This window comes from Nomia melanderi, chromosome 14, assembly GCF_051020985.1.
Source record: "Nomia melanderi isolate GNS246 chromosome 14, iyNomMela1, whole genome shotgun sequence".
Taxonomy (NCBI): Eukaryota; Metazoa; Arthropoda; class Insecta; order Hymenoptera; family Halictidae; genus Nomia; species Nomia melanderi.
This window is the reverse complement of record NC_135012.1, coordinates 2820992-2839893: the sequence shown is the minus strand read 5'-3', so window position 1 is coordinate 2839893 and position 18902 is coordinate 2820992. Positions and strand designations below refer to the sequence as shown.

Below are 18902 nucleotides of genomic sequence, written 5' to 3'. Positions count from 1 at the left end.
CTCCCGTTTCACACGCGCGGAACTCCACGCCGGCCTCCCGTTCCGTGTGATTTTCTCCCGTTTCTCGCGCCGCTGATTTTTCGCGCGCGAGCGTCGCGTTTCCACGATCGGTGTCCGCTTTCGTCTGGACACCGAGACACCGGACACCCCGGAATCGGCCCCACGATCTCTCCGCGCCGCGGATTTTTGCTGAGCCGCGGCCACTCGATCAATCGCTATAGTCTGGATTAAATGAATCGGTCGCTCGAGATCCTCCCCACCACTCGACGGTAACTGGGCTTCGTGGAGGGAAGTGGGAGGAGTTAGAGAGCGAGTGGGGATGGCTCCTCCCATTGACCTTGAACGGAGTGTTTGGCTTGAATGGTTCCTTTGCGGTTTTTTGGGCTTGGATCGTTGGAATGATACTTTGGTCGATGCAAGAGGGTTGATGATTGAAGTTGATGATTGAACACTAGAAATACCGGATGGGTCAGAATGACGCATTCCTAAATTCTTCTTTTATAATTATTGAAAAATTGATCTTTCTCTAAGAAATTTTGAAGGAAATTATTTTAGCAATACGCAAACGGAATTTTGATGGAAGTCTCCGTAGATGCACTCTTGGGGTTTCTATAGAATTATTGTGAGAAGTCAACTGCTTGGTAGTTCTAGTGTTAAGGGAGAGAACGGAATAGAAGGTATTGAATGGAAATTGGAAGTTGAATGTTGATAACTTGGAAATCTTTTCACCCTTTGCACTCGGAGGTGACTCTCACAATTGGGTTTGATACAGGAAAATTATAAAGTTTAATGTTTAATACTAAACATTCTATAACGCATCACTATGTGAAACATCGAAGTAAAATACTTTTGTCCCTTAATTTATCGATTAAATTATTTACATTAGTCGCAATATGTATCGTCTATATTTTATCAGAGTGCTGAATATTTCTAGCAAAAAACGAGTGCAAAGGGTTAAATTATTCTGAGTTTGTTGTACACCTCTTTCATCGACGAATGAGCATCGAGAATATTTAACCCCTTGTCCTACGAGTGAGACTCGTGGTGAAGAAATATGTATCATTCAGTTCATTCAAATTCAAAGTAAATATTATTCCTCTTTAATCAACTATCATACTTCAAAGGAAATATAAGCATAACATGTTCTTAGAATTTTTCTCTTTCTCCAATAAATTATTAATGACAAAGTAGCCGTAGGTCAGAGTTGAAAAAAACCATAGGTCAAGGGGTTAAGTAACACGGATGAAGCTCGTCCAGATCAATTTTAAAAATCATCATTGTATCCGCAAAAGCATGCAACAATCGTGAAACACTTCTTTTTTGAAAATCGAAACCAATGATAATGGACAGAACAATTCGAAAACAAAGTTCCCCTGTTTACTTCCTCGAGTGCATATGACTTAAAGCGATGTCTGGTTTCAAATTCCACGTGCAGCGAGATCTCGGAACGACCCAGGGTTCACGAAAGCGTCGGAACTGCGCTCTGTCATCTCCTTCCTTCTCGTTTGATAGTTCGCGACGCGGTGGCGGGAAAAAAATCATCCTCCGCCTTTAATCTTAATTGAGGCCAGGCGTATCCGGTTAGCGAAACCAGTCGCGGCGAAATGATTTACGAACTTGTCGCGGTTGATTACTGTCGGTGTCGATAAACGACCGCCGAAGAGAAAAAGCTGACCCCTGAAACAGCGGACGAGCGTCGTTCCCCGTTTTCGCAGTGTAAAAATCTGTCGTCGTGTAATAATGAACCACCGTTGTGTACAGGAACAAATTCGATCGATTGAGTCTTCGATTTCTATTGAAAAATAATTTCTAAAACGATCCCTTTCGATCGCGTGGAGAATTCTTCGTGGATCATTGAATGGTACGTTTCGAAAGTCGAGTCTCCTTGTTTTTTTGGCTGTTTTAAACATCGTTCTCTTCCTAATTTCCATTTTAAGGCACTAGCTATCTAGGTCGGCTATATTTGTCTAGTCTGTTTTATTGTTCAGCTTTCGAAAAGGATTTGCAGACAGTCTGCGCGTTCGTCGGAGCTAAGGCACGGTCCTACAAGTTCGAGGGAAACTCTAAAGGCACCCTAGCGCGTCACACGCGGTCACACGCTCGCATACCCACACTCGGTCCGCCTTTCTTTTCGTGCACACCGCTAACATCTACATGATACATCGTTCTCGTCGATTCTGCACGCGTTTCTTTCGCATTTCCGCTCGAGGGTGAATCATTGCCGTGTTCGCCATCGAAGAAGCTCAGAATTCCTTTTTGTAAAAGCGATTTTTGATAGTTTGATACAATTGGAATCTTCAACGTAGCCTACGTTAACTTCGAATAGAAACCTTTGTTAAGACGATCAAGGTTAAGAATTCAATTTTGTGACGGTAATATATAATTAGTTTAAACTGAAGTTTGAGAACATTCAGATTAGCTTCCTCGGTGAACGACAGACACGATTCCGAAAGGGAGCGAGTTCCAAGGATGACGATCGCGAGTGCAGGCCTATCGCCGGAAGAATTCAAACGCAACATTTCGGAAGAACCGAATTTTCACGTTCAGAGATGGACATTCGCGATGGAATCTCATAATTCCCGTGAATGAGTACCCTTCCATCATCATCCCTCGATTTGATCTCTATTACAAACATGAAACTCTTACAAATTCTATAGGATCCTCTGAAGAATCCCTCCCAGCGTCACTAGAGCTCAAATTCAGAGTTACAGTTCGACCGGAGGTACTCAGAATCGCTGCAGCCATCTTTGAAACCGTGAAAACGGGGGAAATACAAGGGTCGTATGGTCGTTGAGCATCCCTGGGGCTGAAAACGCGAGAAACTCGATCGTTCTCGCATAAGACACGCAGTTGTTGGACGATCTCAAGCTCAGAGATGGACGAAACGCTTCTCTAACCGAAGGAAAACAAAATGTAAACAAAAAGAAAACAATATCAATTGATTCAATCAAACGTAAACAAAAATAAAAATAAACTGGTAAAAACCATGTCATGCATAATCGTGTTAGAAATCAATTGTTCTTTGAACGAAATCTCATCCATCTCTATTCGAGCCCCTGATTTCTCGAGTATACCTCGCGTATACTTTCTGCTCTATCGTTCCTCGCCACTGTACACTTCACAATATACAATATACTCTTTAGTTTCATGAAAACCGTCTCCGCGGACGACGCACCTCTCTCTCTCTCTCTCTCTCTCTCTCTCTCTCTCTCTCTCTCTCTCTCTCTCTCTCTCTCTCTCTCTCTCTCTCTCTCTCTCTCTCTCTCTCTCTCTGTCTCTCTCATTCGTCCGACATCTTTTGCCATTCTTTTACTTTCATCGTCTGCTCTGGTCTCGTCTCCGGCTGGCAGTCTTTTTATTAACTCTCGGTTTAGCAATACTGTTCGTAAATACGATTAACGTGAACGGGTACCCTCCCGGCCGCGGCACGTATCCCCGAAGAAGCGTATAATCTTTAGTACGATTCGATTGACCCTCTTTCTCGAAAAACACGCGACAACTGGAAAGAAAACACTCTTACCCTAGTTTCTCGAGTCGTTTCACGGGCAATCGATAAATTGCATTAGACAGATTTCTATTTGTATTCTTAGTTTCATTGTGACGCGGCTCGAAGCAATTTCTCTGTTCATCGGTGATGCGTTTCTTGCGTTTCTCAATAGAATCGTTACAAGAGACCAGGGTGGTCGAATGTTTCTTTCCTGCGTCGTACACGAGATCGACGAAACTGTACAGCAACGTTTCGCCGTCGACGATAAGAGAGTTTAGTGATTGCCGATGGTAGAAAGATCATTGCACCGTCGTTGATTGATTCTGTCCTGTTTCCGTTTTCGATCGACCAACAGTGGAGTATAATTGATTGGCCGATTAACAGGCAATTCTCAGTTGCGCCTGAAATCACCGATGGTGCGATGGACTAGACACGACGCCATTTTGAAGCACAATGTCCTTCTCGGCTCGCCGGTACACTCCGAACCTTGGCCCTCGGCAGTTCATCACCAAGCGAGCCACGTCAGTCGTTCGAACAAAAAGTCTCGTCGATCTTTCCGCTGGATCCTTCAAGGATTTTCTTTCTCTTCTTCTCATTGCATATGTATATATATTAACTATCTACTCTAGGACCTAAGTCGCCGCTGCACCACGCGGAGGGTACACGATACTAAAAAAAAAGAGAAAGAAAGAAAGAAAGAAAAAACAAAAAAGAAGTAGAAGAAACAAAAGAAAAAAAAATGTACAAGGTCTTTTGCTATTAAATATTACAAGTTTGTCTTTTTTCATCGCGCTAAAGCTATAACGGTAGACTCATCGTCCGTGTTTATTGTCTACGGTTCTGTACCAGGTTCCATTGAACATTGAACACCTCCATCATCACGCTCGAACATCGTCGCGAGATAATTCGAAAGGAATCGAAAAAGTCTTTCCTCAATATCAACCACGAGCGTGTCATTCAAACGTTGCAGCCCTTAACGAGCAGGTTCAACCGTTCCGTTGTCCCGTCGGTACGATAGCTACTGATGCTAAGTAACGACGGGACTCGCAGGTCGGTTACCGGCCGCTGTTAAAATAAATATCCTCGTAAGTACGAAGAGTCATCGAGCAGAGACCTGCTTAACCGACGCACGGTGTCGTCTCCCCCGAAACTAGGCAATCGGAGTCCATCCTAGCTTCTCAATGACTAGGTCGGGTTGCCCTTAGTTATCCGGCACGTTGTAGAACCATAAGAGTTGATTACATAGCGTCGCCGCAGGGGAATGTCTACAGGGAGAGCGAGCATTGTCTTTTTCATCGATTCCGGTGCTCAGGACTCGCAGGATCCCAGCTGATCCCATGCAACCGAAACCCCGTCGATATTCTTCATCCCCAATCGTTCAAGGGCACGCATGCACTCTTCGGGGAATGTCTACGGGGACCAAGACAACCGTCTTTCTTGAGCCTCCTCCAGCGAATAGCCGCCCAGCTGGACGTCGTTATGGGTCCATGTGTCTGTACTTGTGAGCGGACATCTGCGCCAGGCCCAGCACCGCGTACTGACACTGCAGGCAGTGGTAGTGGGTCTGTTTACCGGAGTGCTGGCACTGCACGCCGCCGCACGGCTGGCTGGGGGTGAACTTCTGGAAGCCTGCTGCCGCTATGCTGTCCAGCTTCGCGTGCTGACGCCGGTGAGCGACCACCTTGTTAGTGTCCGTGCACACGAAGTCGCACTTCAGACAGTGGAAGTGAGAAGCCTTGTTCTGCATCGAGCCCAGCGAAGACGTGTACGCGCACTGCGCTCTGCCGCAAGGTACGTTCGCCCTGTACTGCTGGAAGTCGCCGCCCATCAGGGTGTCCAGTCGTTCGTGGCGAGCGGTGTGTTGCACGAAGCGGGTTTTGTCGCAGAACGAGTAGCCGCAGTCCTGGCGCATGCAGTGGAAGTGCGTTTGGTGCTCCCTGTAGCCGCAATGAGGGTACCTGCAGTCTTCGTTGAAGCGGAACCTGGAATGTCGAATAGTTTCGTTAACAGTTCCTGTGAAACTAACTCTTGGAAAGAACTAGGACATTTTCGGATACAGAAACGATACAAACCTGACGTATCCTTCGGGCACCGGTTCATCCTTCAGCATCCTCATCGAGTGATGCAGCCTCTGTTTCTTGGCCTCCGGGGAATTGCTGTCAGGCGGAGACAGGGACCTCTTATTGAGGTTAAGGTTCGCAGCCAGCGAGGCTAGAGGATTCTCGTCCCTGGCAGGAGGTAGGAAGTTAGCCGGAGGTAGACCGGGAGCAAACATCAGCCCTGGTGCTCCGGTATACATGCCACCGTGTTGAAGGAACGGCGGCAGAGCTTGGTTCATGAGAGCGATCTGTTGGTTCATGGCGGCCATCACGGCGGGACTGGGAAAGTGGAATCCATGGCTGAGGTCCAGCTCGAAGCTTGTAGGGACAGGAGACTGTTGGACGTTAGGAGGCACGCTTGGCTGGGACAATTGTCCGTTCTCGTTGGCGTCCATCACTGAATTGTTCCCCTCGTCTCTGGTGATCTCATTCGGCTCTCTCTTCACGCTGGGCACATTCTGCACGCCGACGTCAGCTCCGCTTCTCGCCGGCTCCATCTTCACGTCCTTCACCTGGCTCTGCTGGTTCATCTGACCCAGCGTCTGCTGCATCTGACGCTGCATCTGGTTCTGGAAGTTCTGAATGTTCTGCGCCATCTGAGCGTTCTGCGCCATGAACTCGTGCTTCTGGGACAGCTGCGCCAGGTACTCGTGTTGCAGCTGATTGGGCACTTGGTTCGCCAGGTCGTGCTGCTGCTGGCTGAGGATCGCGCCCGTCGAATGCTTCGCTATGTGCGCTACCAGCCGGTCCAGCTCGGAGAACGCCTGGTTGCACGCGTTGCAGTGGTAGTGGTTCTTCCGTTTCAGCTTGCAGAACGGTCTGCTGCAGCTCTGCTCCGGACCGTACAGCGTGTGAGGCGAGGCTGAGCTGGTCGATGGGAGAACCGGTGATTCTGGAATCGTAAGGATCGGTATTTTTTAGACGAGAGTCCTGACCGCGGGGACGCGAATTGCGACGACACTGGTGCCACAGGCGAGACCTGGCTAAATCCGATGCTTGCAAGTCTTTTGTTTTCGAATGATTCTCAAGGGAACAATGATCTACATGATAATGAGACATCGGTTCATCAGGGATCAAAGATACAATCCTTTGCCATGTCCCTCGCCTGGGTTTATACTAAGAGAACACGTTTCAAGGCAAGAAAATCTGTCGTCGATAGAGACACGAACCTTGATGCACGGAAGTTCGCATGGATAGCACGACGCCCGGAAGTGCAGGTTCACTCGGCGGTCCACTGACCGGATAATAGGTGCCTGCCGCCCTCACCACTAGCAACAATCAACCAAACAACCAACACTTCAAATATACCTCCCACTAGAATTACAACCACCTTGTACAATAGATACATCAGACGCAAAAAGATAAAAAAAAAAATCAATGTACAAACGTGACGGTGGAAAAATATGGGCGATGAGGATGTCTTGCTTCGTTTTATAAATCTTTGCATATATTTATTCATACGTATGTACAATATTTTTATGGCAGCTTACAATCATCGTGCAATGGATAAAAGTCTTTCTGATTGCAAAGATTTATTAGATAATTCTCCAAATGAACGCCAGTTCCCTCGGGTCTCCAGCAACAAAACGTAACGATTTCTATATTTCAATCACCAATCGTTTCTAAAAATCCACTAGACAAACCAATGATTACGTTTCATCACTGGAAATCGGTGCAACTCGCGCAGCATCGCTGAGACGCGCGTAAAATCGTTGATAAGCGGAATGGGATAAAACAAAAGAAAAAAAAACAAATCTCGGCAATGTGTACCATCGGAAGGTGTGGTGCTGATGTGTTCGAATATACAATTGTGGTGCGTGTACGTGCAGAAAAAAGGACATGCAGTCGACTATCTGTCTCGAGTGTAACTACCAAACTCAAAACTCTATTAAAAATAAAACACAGTACTGTACAGGTGCACTGGGTTCGTGTCCGACTATCACTCGCCACTTACCGGTCGTCTTGTTGGCATCGGGACTGGGGATCTCCACCTCCTTCTCCTCCATCATAGATCTGTTCTCCAGATCCGCGGCGGTCAAGCACTCGTCCGGCTTCTCGATCAGCTCCGCCGGATTCTTCACCTGAATCCTAGGCTTGGCCTCCTGTACGACCGACTGAATCTGGTGGTGACTGTCGTGAACCGATTCCTGACCGGCAGAGTCGTTGTGCCCGGTGTGTTGCTTTTCGTGCAACGCCATTGTCGAGTATCTAACAAAGGAGTATCCACAGTTGGGCCTGGTGCAGTGAAAATGCCGGTTCACGCGGTTACTGTGACACCCAGGCAGCCGGCAGTCCACCATTTTATCGAAGAACGCGAATCCAGCCGGTATATCTACATTGTCATGGAAGTCCTTGCTGTGCATCAACAGTTGGTCAGGCCTGTCAGTGGAGAAGTGACACCTGGCCTGAGAGCAGTGATGGTGTCTCGTGGACCTTAGGACGCAAGCCGGATCCGGACATCCGTCGGGATTATACGTGGAGAATCCTTCCGGTTCGCCGAGGCTGTTTGAGGGAGAGATGCTCCCTTCGCGATCCTCTGTCAAAGGGTTCACTGTCAGACTGGGGGTCTGCGGTTTAGGTAGCTTGAAGCTGGTGAAGATAGCTTGCGGCGAGTCGTGAGTATGAGTAGTTGGATCGCCGCCAGACCAAATTTCGATGACCCTGTTCTTAGGGGGTCTGCCTCGTTTCCGCCTGAACATAGCGTCGATGTTCGTCAAGTGGGTCAACGTCACGTCAGAAGAAAGAGCGTGAGAGGAGCATGATAGGTTCAGTTGCCTGCTGTACTCGTGGATCTTGTAATGTTGAAGCCTGCGGAACGGCTTGTCAGTAGAGAGGATCACCTCTCGACAGTTCTCCCAGTTGCAGTGATAGTGCTTCTCTTTATCAGCGTAAGGACAACTGTCATCGCAGCCACCTTCTTCGAAGAAAGCGTCGGTGATGCGTTCCTGAGTCTCGTGTTCCCTCAAATGTTCCCTGACCTCGCGAGGATCCCTCAGCGCAGCGCCGCAACGGTCGAGTCCGCAATGATGATGCTCCCTGCCTAGGTGGCAGGGGCATTCCGAGCTACCTGGCACTAGGTACGCTAGCTCTGTCGCCGTCAATTGACCCTGCTGTTGCTGCTGATGCTGGGAATCGATGGTCATCGTGGAGCTTCCACTAGCAGAGACCGTAGTAGTCGTCGGCGCGGTAAGATCCATCGCCAGGTCGCTGCCACTTTGGAAGGAGTCGTCTAAAGAGTAGTACGATGGCGATCCTCTATCCTCGTTCGAACTCTCTCCGTTCAGGCTCAAAGAGAGACTCTGTCCACTGAGATCATCAGGTGGCCAGGAACCAGGGGGTCTAACGCCGGACACCGAGCTGATCTGCTTGTATTTTCGGTAGGCTAGCTCGGACTCGTGGCGCTCGTGTTTCCGTTTGTGGGAGAAGAGCTGGCCGGATGAATGGAGGACGTAGCTGCAGTGGGGTCGTATGCAGTGGATGTGGTTGCAGACGCGGGAGAAACGGCACTGCTCGAACGTACACGCTTCAGACTTCATGAACTTCTTGAAACCGTCGCGGGAGAGCTGCTCGTCTTTGATGTGGTAGGATTTGTGCTTGTCTGGAACGAAGCGGGACAACGAAACAATTAATAAATGACAGATGAACACGTAGGGGATAATCGATTTGATGCTTTCATGGTCTGAGAAGTAGCAATGATTGCTATTTGTCATGTTTCTTACCCATGTCAGCCTTGTTCTTGAACGTGAACCTACATCCGGGTCGCCGGCAGTGGAAGTGCGTGGTCCTCTGGCCGACGAAGGTGCAGTGATCGGTAGCGCAGCTCTCGGTGGCGCGGAACCGTTGGAAACCCTCCTGTATGATCGCGGAATCCTTGCGATGGTAGTTCGCGTGCATCTGCACGTCCGACGTGGATATGTAAACCTTGTCGCAGTTCTCGTGGATGCAGTGGTAGTGGGTCTGTTTGCGATTGTGGGGACACGCGCGGCCCGGATGCCTCTCCGAGCAGTCGTCCGTCGGCGAGTACCTCATGAAACCGTGCTGCAAAGATTCGTCCCTCTTTTTGTGCCACTTGAAATGCCTGATCATCTCCTCTTTCTTCACGAACACCCTACCACTGCAGTCCAGACAGTGAAAATGCTCTCGGCAGCCGAGCTCCTTGCAGTACGAGCTGCCGCACTCTTGCCCGGACGTGTACCGCCTCACGTATCGCGAGTAATCGATTATAGGCTGGGACACCGAGCTTTTCGAGCTACCGATCAAGGTATCCGCCACAGGAGACATGCTTTGTCTCAGCAGGGCTGCAATCAGAAAACGGAAAGTCGACGTCAAGCTCTTGTCTCGCGGCTACCGAGCAACTTTCGTTCAGAGAACGTGTTCTAGATTCAGATCTCTTTCCTTTTCATTTAACAACTCTGACGATTTACGATCTGCAACGTATCAATAGGACAATAAATGTATTGTGGGAGGAAACGAGATCGACGCGTGTCGTTCGGCAATGATACTCGTATCGAATGGGACTCCGAACGTAGATTCCTATGCGACCAGTGCGTCATGGGGGAACCACGTCGGTAAACGTACCTTCGATTGGAAGAACAGGTGGTCGGTAAGAACGGGATTCATCGCTAAGAAGGACTGCACCGTTAACGACCGCGTTCGTAAAATGTTTTAGCCGCGGCGGCATTAATGCAGTTCAACGACACATACTAGAGCAGCTTCCGATGCACATATTAAGAATTATGAACCGTTCGCCGACCTACAGTATGCTTCCAAAAAACTGGTTATTCGACGCGCTTGGTAAATTATGGAAGCGTTGTAAAAACACTTCAATGTAGAACAATGAAAACAACAAGACGATTACAAACACTATTCATTAAACTTCAAAAAACAAAGTCTATCTTTAAAACACTTTGATTATCAAGTTCGAATACAAGAATCCACCAATAATCATGAAAAATCAACAATAAAACTGAAACAATGCAGGTTTCCAACGATAAACCGAACATTCGATTCAAGGAAAGAAGGCAATTCCCGCTGCCGCGCGAGGAACGCGGGTACAGCGGTAAATAAAAGAATTCCGTTGAAAATTGAGGTTTATGACGGTAACTAATCGTGATTTCTCGTCCATTAAGTTCGAACGTGATCATGATTCTCACCGGTCCCGAGAAACCCGCGAATAACCGCGAAATATGTAACCACCGCGGCGGTCGGGGGCGGCCGAGGGGGAGAATATATAGCGTGGCCCCCACCCCCGTTCGCCGGAAACCACGTTCCCGAGTTCGGCGTGCCCCGGCGAGGGCCCCGGCTGATTCCGAGAAATTCCTACTTGCCGACTGTGCGCACGTTTGAATGCGTTCAGAAACGAGTTTAAAAATTGTCGAATATTTCTCTTAGGGGTCCCCCTTTTTCTCGCTCCGGCCTGCCGGGGATACGGTACCGGGGCCGGAGAAGTTTTATGCGCACGTGTGGTACGCGAAAGAGAGGAAAGGGTTCTCTCTCTCCCCCCCGCCCCACGCCCCTCAGGCCCCACCACGCCTGGCCGTCCCGCGGGCCGAAACGAAAGAAAAAGGAACACGGGGAAAAGAGACGAAATGGTAAAGGTTGCGAGGGAGAGGCCCCGAGCATTATGCTCCGGCATTATGTTCCGCAAACTATCGGGGAATCCGCGAGAAACCCGGACGTTTCTTCGGTTCGAGTGTTGCACAATGTTCTATTCAGCCGGATCGTTCCATTTTATCGGTATGCGGACGGTTCGAAGCACATTTTTGAATCTACGATACTGCGCTCGTCTGTGTGTCGATTGTTTAATTTCTCGGATAGATGGGTTGGGAAGTTGATGCGTAGTGATTGTAGGAAAAGTTTATGGGAAACTGGGATCGGTTTGGAGGTTGGAATCAGAGGGATAAGAATGGTAGATGAATGTGGTGATTTTTGTTAGAATTATCGATGTTGAGGATTGAATCTGGAACGATGGTGAATCGATGAGAATGTTGGTAAATGTCTTGAAACGTTAATATGCAACTGTTTGTTCCAATGGTTTCTCGTTCTAATTGCAGATTGCCGATGGAAGGTACCGAGATCATCGGGAAACATCCGTGATCGCGTGACCGACTAACGAAATTCGCGGCTCGTCCTGGATGTTTAAATTAATAATCCGATTCAGCTGAAGCGGGAACGGTCTCGCGTATTATTGCGTAACGTTCAGTTATGGCTATTAATCTATCCTCCGGTGTGCGGTAATTATGTAACGCAGCTGCGTGTTTTGTGCCGCTCGTTAGAGCCACCTTCTTCCGAGTGGCGAGTCGCGACGAGGAAATTGTGATACGCGCGAATTTACAGCCGCGTTTCTTGTCGCAGCGCGGAAAGAGGAAGAGCGAGAGCGAGAAACGCGGCGCGGGCAGAGGTAAAAAAGAGAAAGAGGAGAGAGATGAGGCGAGGTCAAGGCTCGATCGGGCCGTATTAATTAAGAATAAACACGTTGGTCCACGCCTGCATCACGGGAGTCCATGATTCCGTCCCCTCGTATCCGGGAACGTCAGACATTTTGTTGACGCCTAATTATGCGGGCCGCGTCGCAGGAAGCGTGCCAAAACCGCCGCGGTACCGGCTGTCGAACGGAACCTGGCCTTGGAACTCGTTAAAAGCTACAATGATGCATATTCTTTCGTAAATCGTCCGTCCTCGTGGTTATTTATCCGTGCTCGCTATTCCTAGAGTCGTTTGTTCCAGCATTTCGGGCTGTTCCTGGCAAGTCCCGGCAATTACGGCGTACAAAGTCTTCAACGGACACAACAGACGGTGAATTGTAGCGATATTTAACAAGGCATCACTTTAGTTTCAATTTACTGGTGCCATTACGTTGACTGCCACGGCGGCCACCGGTGACCGTTTCCAAATTATAAGAAAATAATTATAACCTGTAAGATGACTCGAATAAAAGTGTCGAGCAGAGAACTAGATAATAACGGAATATTGTCATTCTCAATAATTAATAATTGTTTATCTTACAGAAAGATTGAGTGATACAAAACGCTGGTTTCTGTAGCAGTCAACGTGTTAACCCCTTGCCGTACAATGACGAGTGGGACTCGTGATGATTTCTAAACTAATTTAACAAGAATCAATGTTGTTCATTACCCATGCATCAAAGCAGACTATTTTCCTATTATAAATGTATTATCTTCAAATGAAATTTCCACCTGCAGTAGAATGGAAAATTCTGTATTTCTTACAAATTGTCGATAGTAAAATATTACATGAGCTTAGTAACGATTAACGCAGATAATTTCCATTAAATTGAACTAGATCATCACCGAAAGATTTCTGTAGAAAGATTCGCAGCTATTTCCCTCTTTTGTCTCTTTCCGAGTAACCGAATTTCTATAAATCGAATAACGCTAAATCCATCGAGGAGAAATAAACAAAGGAGAATCTCCGAGCATTGGAAGCGAGCACACACGCGTGTCGCGACGAAAAAGTTGCGCGATCAATAGCTGAAAGGGGCCACGCGAAGGATTAATGTCCCGGGCATTGTGATCGGATCGCGAGTTTCGGATACACGAGTTACCATTCAAAGTGGTTCTAGGACGAAGAGCGAAGGGGAGGGGGCGCGCCACCCACACGGCAGCTCAAAAACGCCGGTCCGGTTTTCTAACCGGCACGAATAATACGAGAAACGTGACACGGCTTAAGGGGGCAAATCTTAAAAAATATGAGAAACTCACGGGGACGACACACGCACCAGGCCCGCCGCCCCTCCTCCCGTCTCTCTCTCTTTTCCTACCCTTAACGCGGGATCCACCTTTCACAGAGCCAGAACCCTTTTATTCGTGGTTCTTGAAACTCGCGCGACGAACGCAGGAGGGGAAAGGTCGGATGGAAACGGGGCCCCGGTAGTTTGAAATTTTCAAAAAGGCCGGATCCTGAAAAGCAGGCCCCGTATTTCAGCTCGCCCTCTTCACTCATTCTTCCATCTTGCTCTCTCGTTCTCTCGCTCTCTCTTTCCCCGTTTTTTTTCTTTATTTCCTTTTTTTAATCATTTAATCCGCGTGCTCTTGGCTGAGTAACCCTTTATACGGGCCTAACCTGCGCGCACCCGAAATCCTCGAGGACGCACGGAACGCACGCACCGTTTTCGTTTTCGATCGAACAGAGGATTCAATGGGACTCCTGGAACCATGGGTTTGATACGTTCGAAGCTATAGATAAAGTCTGAGCTTTGGAATTTTGTTTTTTTGCCAGGGGATTTTTGTGGATCGAACGAGTTTCTCTGTAGATTGCTTTGTGGTGAATAGTTCGTTAGAATGTTACCAATGATTTAACTGAAGAAAGGGAATGATAGCTGGGAATACTCTAATGATGAATTACGAAGGTACTATTAACGAGTAATCAATTATTGAACCATCGAGAGGGCTGAAAGAATTAAGGATACGACGCGAGATATACAGGGGGTGGTTCTTAAATTACAAAAAAAGGGTCATTCTAGTAATTAATCGTTGACAATTCCTCCGCGCCCGATGCCAAAGTCCCAGGTAAATAATAAATAATTACCAAGCTGTGAAGAGGGTCGACGCAGTAATAAAAGTATCCCAGAACCACCAAAGGGGTGAGACTCTTTCTTCAAAAATAACATCCGTTCGAATAATTCCGTACTAAAACTCACTGTAGCATCCAGCCACGGCTCGAAGAACCGACTAACGAATAATTAACTGTCAACCCTCCGGAGGGGGGCGGCGAGTAGAGGGTTTAACAAAACCCGAAACACCCGGGGGGATGATTCTCGATGGAAAAAAAAGGAAGAAGGAAGAAAGAAGATGGAAAAGAGGAGAGATCCGTTCAAGTAATTATACGTTAACAATTCTTCTAGCACCAATTTCGACGGTCTGACTGAACGAATAATTGACTGTCAACGGTTCAAGGGGCCAGAAGGAGGGCGGAGGTGAGCGTAACCCGCAAAATCAGCGTGTTTGGATAATGCGTCAAGTGCCCGCTGCGTCGCAAGTCCGTTCTCCTCTTTCGCGAAGGGTCCATTCAGTTCTTTTCCTTCCTTTTCTCTCTCGCTCTCTCTCTCTTTCTCTCGACGGAGAGGGCCTAAATACCGACAAAAAAAAAGAACTCCCAACGGGCAGCCGCCCCGCTACACCCCGCTTCGCCCCTTTTTTCGACGGCCCTCGTCACAACATTGTTTCCGGAAAAACGGCTCCGGCAAAGGAGTAACCGGCCAGATGCGATTTAATGAGCCAGAATAGAGACGCTGCGTCGATTCGACTACGCCGAGGGGCGGTGAGGGGGTGAGACACGGCTGGTGGGAATATTGTGACGGCGAGTTTTAATATTTTTGATGAAGCTCGGGGAGAGGAAGGGTTCCAACTGAACGGGAGCAATGAGGCGCGAGTCTATCGAGCCTCGATGTTGTATCAACCCCTAAATATTAACTTCTGTCCCGGAGCGGAATTCTATGCTTCCGAAACCTCTGAATTTTTATGTGTTCTATAGTTTTACAGAACGTTAGTGTTCTGAATAAAATAGCCTCGGATTCTCATTTTCTGTAAGTAGTTCAGGATGTTCATCGTCAGACGAGTAATACAATTATTATAGAGTTGAATATTCAAATATTCCATATGTGCTTCGAGGTTACCCTAACCCGAGGAACCATGGGAAGTAAAGTATTATAATCCTCGTTTCCTCGCCAAAACAAAGCGAAAAGAATTCAAAGGGAACGAGCTTGAACTGCGGTTCAGTGCATCCCCCATGAAAAACGTAGAATTCGAGCAATTCCCAGTAACGTTCGTCGAATCCACGGATATCAGAAGAGGCCTGGTCTATAAATAACGGTCATAAATCCCGCGACTGGACGGTCGGGTAATAATTAGGAAGAAGAGCGGGTAGACAAAGGCGCGAATAATTCTATCGGCAGAGGCATGGGGTGTTGGATCGTAAATTCCCGTAGTCGGAAGGAGGCCGCCGCGAGAGATTCGTGTGGCACGGCCATCTCTGGAGCGCACGGCTTCTTCCCTAAAGAAGGAAACGGCGTTAATTATAATGATGGTTGCGCGGGCCGCGTTTATTCTGGTAACGCGCGCGAAACCGATTCCATGAGCTGCGGCACGGAGAAAGGGAGAAACGGACTCGGTAAGAAGACGGGGAAGAAGACGAAGAAGAGGAAGAAGACGAAGAGAGCGCGCTGAAGAAGAAGAAGAAAACTCACCACCGTGGAAGAAGGTGCTAAACGGATACCACCGAGAGAAACGGGACAGTAGAATGGCGACCATAACGTAATTTTGACAGAAATAACGCCGTCGTTGCTCTCGCTGAGGGACAATAAGTCCGCGACACTCTCTCGCAGAGGATCTTAGAATAGTTTAGTGTCCGCCTCGCGCTTTCTCGCTTTCTCGTCCCGATCTCCGCTCTTCTTTCTCCCTCCCGCCAGTCGCTGCGAGCTGTGCCTCAACCGCCTTCCACCTTCAACCGCGACTTTCTCGTTTCGTCGCCGCGCTCGCTTTCGGGTGACCCCGCTGGCGCCACGATTTTCATGGTTGCGGCTAAATTGATGATTGCGCCGTATACGGCCGCCACGGCAATTTTAGTTTTCAGGCTAATTCCCCGCGAATTTTCTTTGGCCTCTTTCGGTTGCTCTACCAGCGAGGAAGCGTTTGATACGCGATGGAGAGTAAATGAGAAGTGATTAATTCGCCGTGTGATACTTAGAAAGTAATTTGAAGACCGTTCAGAAGCTGGATATAATTTAAAATTCATTTGTCAAAGTGTTCACCCTTTTATTCAGGGTTGAAGCTTTGAATCTTCTAAGACTTAACATAAAGAAATTCGACGTTACTCTAAAAAACTTCCCATTTCCACACATTTCGAGGGTAATCAATCAATTTCACGAGTTATTGAGAAACTTAGATTCACAGAAAACCATTCTCCACGTCAAAATTCGCCTATCAAAATCTACACCCCTCCGATCGACGATCAAAGCGTCGAATCCCCCGAAACTTAAACGAAAAATCCCGAACGCGACTCCGAAAGAAGCTGGCCCGAGAAAAAGTACGATCCCCTTCGTTCCTTCTCGAGGATGATTAGGTTCTGCGAGCTATTCAGAAAACCTAGGAGAGACCGTCGGAAGGGTTTTCTTTTCAGGAAACCGGTGGGGGTCGTTCGTTTCCTTTGATCAAGCGGGAATCGCAGGCGGCTCGAGTGTCAGGGCCGAATCCCGATGCACCGAAAAACGGGATTATTCACCGTCGTCGATTATTCAGCGGCTCGAGTCCATCGTCGAAGCCTTTCGTGAGGAGCGGAGAGAGCCTCGTGCGTGAACGAGCGAACGCGCGCGCGTACAAACGGTCGTTAAAGCAATCGAGCCACGTGCTACGCGCGCCTCTGTCCTCGTTCCTCCGACGCGGCGGCCGCTCGCTCTCTCCTCGCCCGTTTTCTAAAGGCGCATTCATTAATGTCGCGTATAGCTGGTATCGTTTTACCCCTCCGGCGAGGCGCGGAATTTTTTCTCCCTCCCTCTGCCGCTCGTTTCGTCCCTTCGCCGTTCCTTTTTTCTTCTCTCATTTTAATCTAGCTCTGGACGTATGGATTTTTCGGGCCACTGTTACACGGACATACTACTTAGTGTCAACCCCCTCCCCATCGAGACGCACCCCCTTCTTATTCACGGAATCGTGGCTACGCGCCCCACCCCTCCTCGTCCCGCTTCCACCGTGTTACTTATGGCGGCCGTGTTAAATTTAACTGGGGGGAAACCCGCACAGAACAATGATTTCCGGAATTATTGACCGGCTCCGTTGCAGTGGACCAGGGGACTGGGTTGATATTTTAGTTTTTATTCTTAGTTACTGGCTGCGGGGCACATGTGCCAGTTGCGTCGGAATTGTGCAAGTGGAAGGGTTGAACGCTTGGGAGGGATACTAAGCGCGAGATCCATTCTTTCGTGTTTTCGAAGCTTGAGGTTTGGGGGTTGAAAATTGTATCATACCGTTATATCTCGATCTCTCGAAGTTCTAAACTCTGAAACTCTCAAATTCCTGAATCTTCAAATCTTCGATTCTTCAATTCTTAACCCTTTGAACTCCGTAGGCTCCAATACTGCACCAGTTATAATATCAAATATTTTCACGAATCAAAGAAACTACCCCAAAATTATTCGATTTTCCACACATTCAAATTTCATACTGAGAAGGAAAATAAATAAGGAATGTTACAGCATTTTTCATTTTCACTAGAGACACCATAAAAATTAGTTGCAGTTGCCGATAAATTACAAATCCATCTGGAGTGCTCCTTAATCCCCGAAATTTCCAAATTTCGCAGAACAAACGCGCTGGAATGTTGGCCGACACAACCGCATCTGTACGGAGGGTTCAGCGTCTGAATCACGAAAGAGGCCGTACATACGAGAATAGAAAATCTCGACGCGAGGGGTTTAAATTTTAAAAAAGAAGGGGTAGCCGATCGGACTTTCCACGAGCGCGGCCGGCCCCTAAAATCCAGCCGGCCCCCGGTCGGATAAAGATTTTTAGTTTCAAAGGAAAGGCCACCCTTTCGCCGGTGTTTCCACCGTTACGGGGGTAAATTGAGTTCGAGCGAAAACACGCGTACTACTTATCGCGTGGGGCGCCCCCCGAGGAACTCGCCACCCCAATTCCCCGGCTCTTACGTGGGACGCGTAAACTTTTCACGAGGGCGAGAGGGGCGCGCTCGCGTAATATCGGCCGTTCACGTGTGAGCGTGTCCTCCCACCCCGAACACGTACACACGTGTACGCGCCGCCCCCTTGCCCGAAAATAAACAGAATCGAACCCTTTCTACGAATTCAAATAGCCAGAAGAGGGAGCCAGCCTACTCTCGCGCCCGAGCCCCTTTTGTTCGAGTTTCGAAAACTTTATTTTCTGGTGTCAATCTATAGAGGTGAACGGATAAAAAAGAGATCGATGGTGAAGGGAATGGGCACGGATCATCGATCCGCTGTCAAAACATGAAATTCGAATCCCGATCATCGGGGACGGGCTGATTTTTCATTCAACGAATTTTCCGGGCCCGAGGATTTAGGGCGAAAGGGGTGCGACACGGAGAAAATGGATCGGTAATAAAATCGTCGCGGTGAAATATTGAACGATCGATTGCCCTCTGTTTACTGGAAACACGATAGTGTTGAACCTACGAACTTGCAGATGGGTGAGGGGTCGGGATGATTAATCAGGCCGAGGATAATTAAGGGAAGACCGCGTGGTTCAACGTTTCCGAGACGACATCCGACTGAAATCGATGATTCTAATTGCTCTGTATATTGGGGTTGATAAGCTTTTTCCAGG

At 48.2% G+C, this 18902-nt stretch overlaps 1 protein-coding gene across 2 annotated transcripts in view; it reads right to left on the bottom strand.

Annotated features, from left to right (window-relative positions):
- Positions 1-3187: 3187 nt before the first annotated feature.
- LOC116426986 (zinc finger protein castor homolog 1) overlaps positions 3188-18902 on the bottom strand; it is a 120438-nt gene continuing 104723 nt past the window's right edge. Inside the window, exons 7-11 of one of the 2 annotated variants that reach the window (XM_076373664.1) lie at positions 9306-9884; positions 7541-9184; positions 6756-6854; positions 5560-6478; positions 3188-5469 (exon numbers count right to left, since the gene is read on the bottom strand). In XM_076373664.1, the coding sequence (XP_076229779.1) occupies positions 4965-5469; positions 5560-6478; positions 6756-6854; positions 7541-9184; positions 9306-9884 (3746 nt within the window). In that variant the 3' untranslated portion in view covers positions 3188-4964. The remainder of the gene's footprint in view (positions 5470-5559; positions 6479-6755; positions 6855-7540; positions 9185-9305; positions 9885-18902) is intronic. The other variant, XM_076373665.1, reaches the window with a different exon arrangement.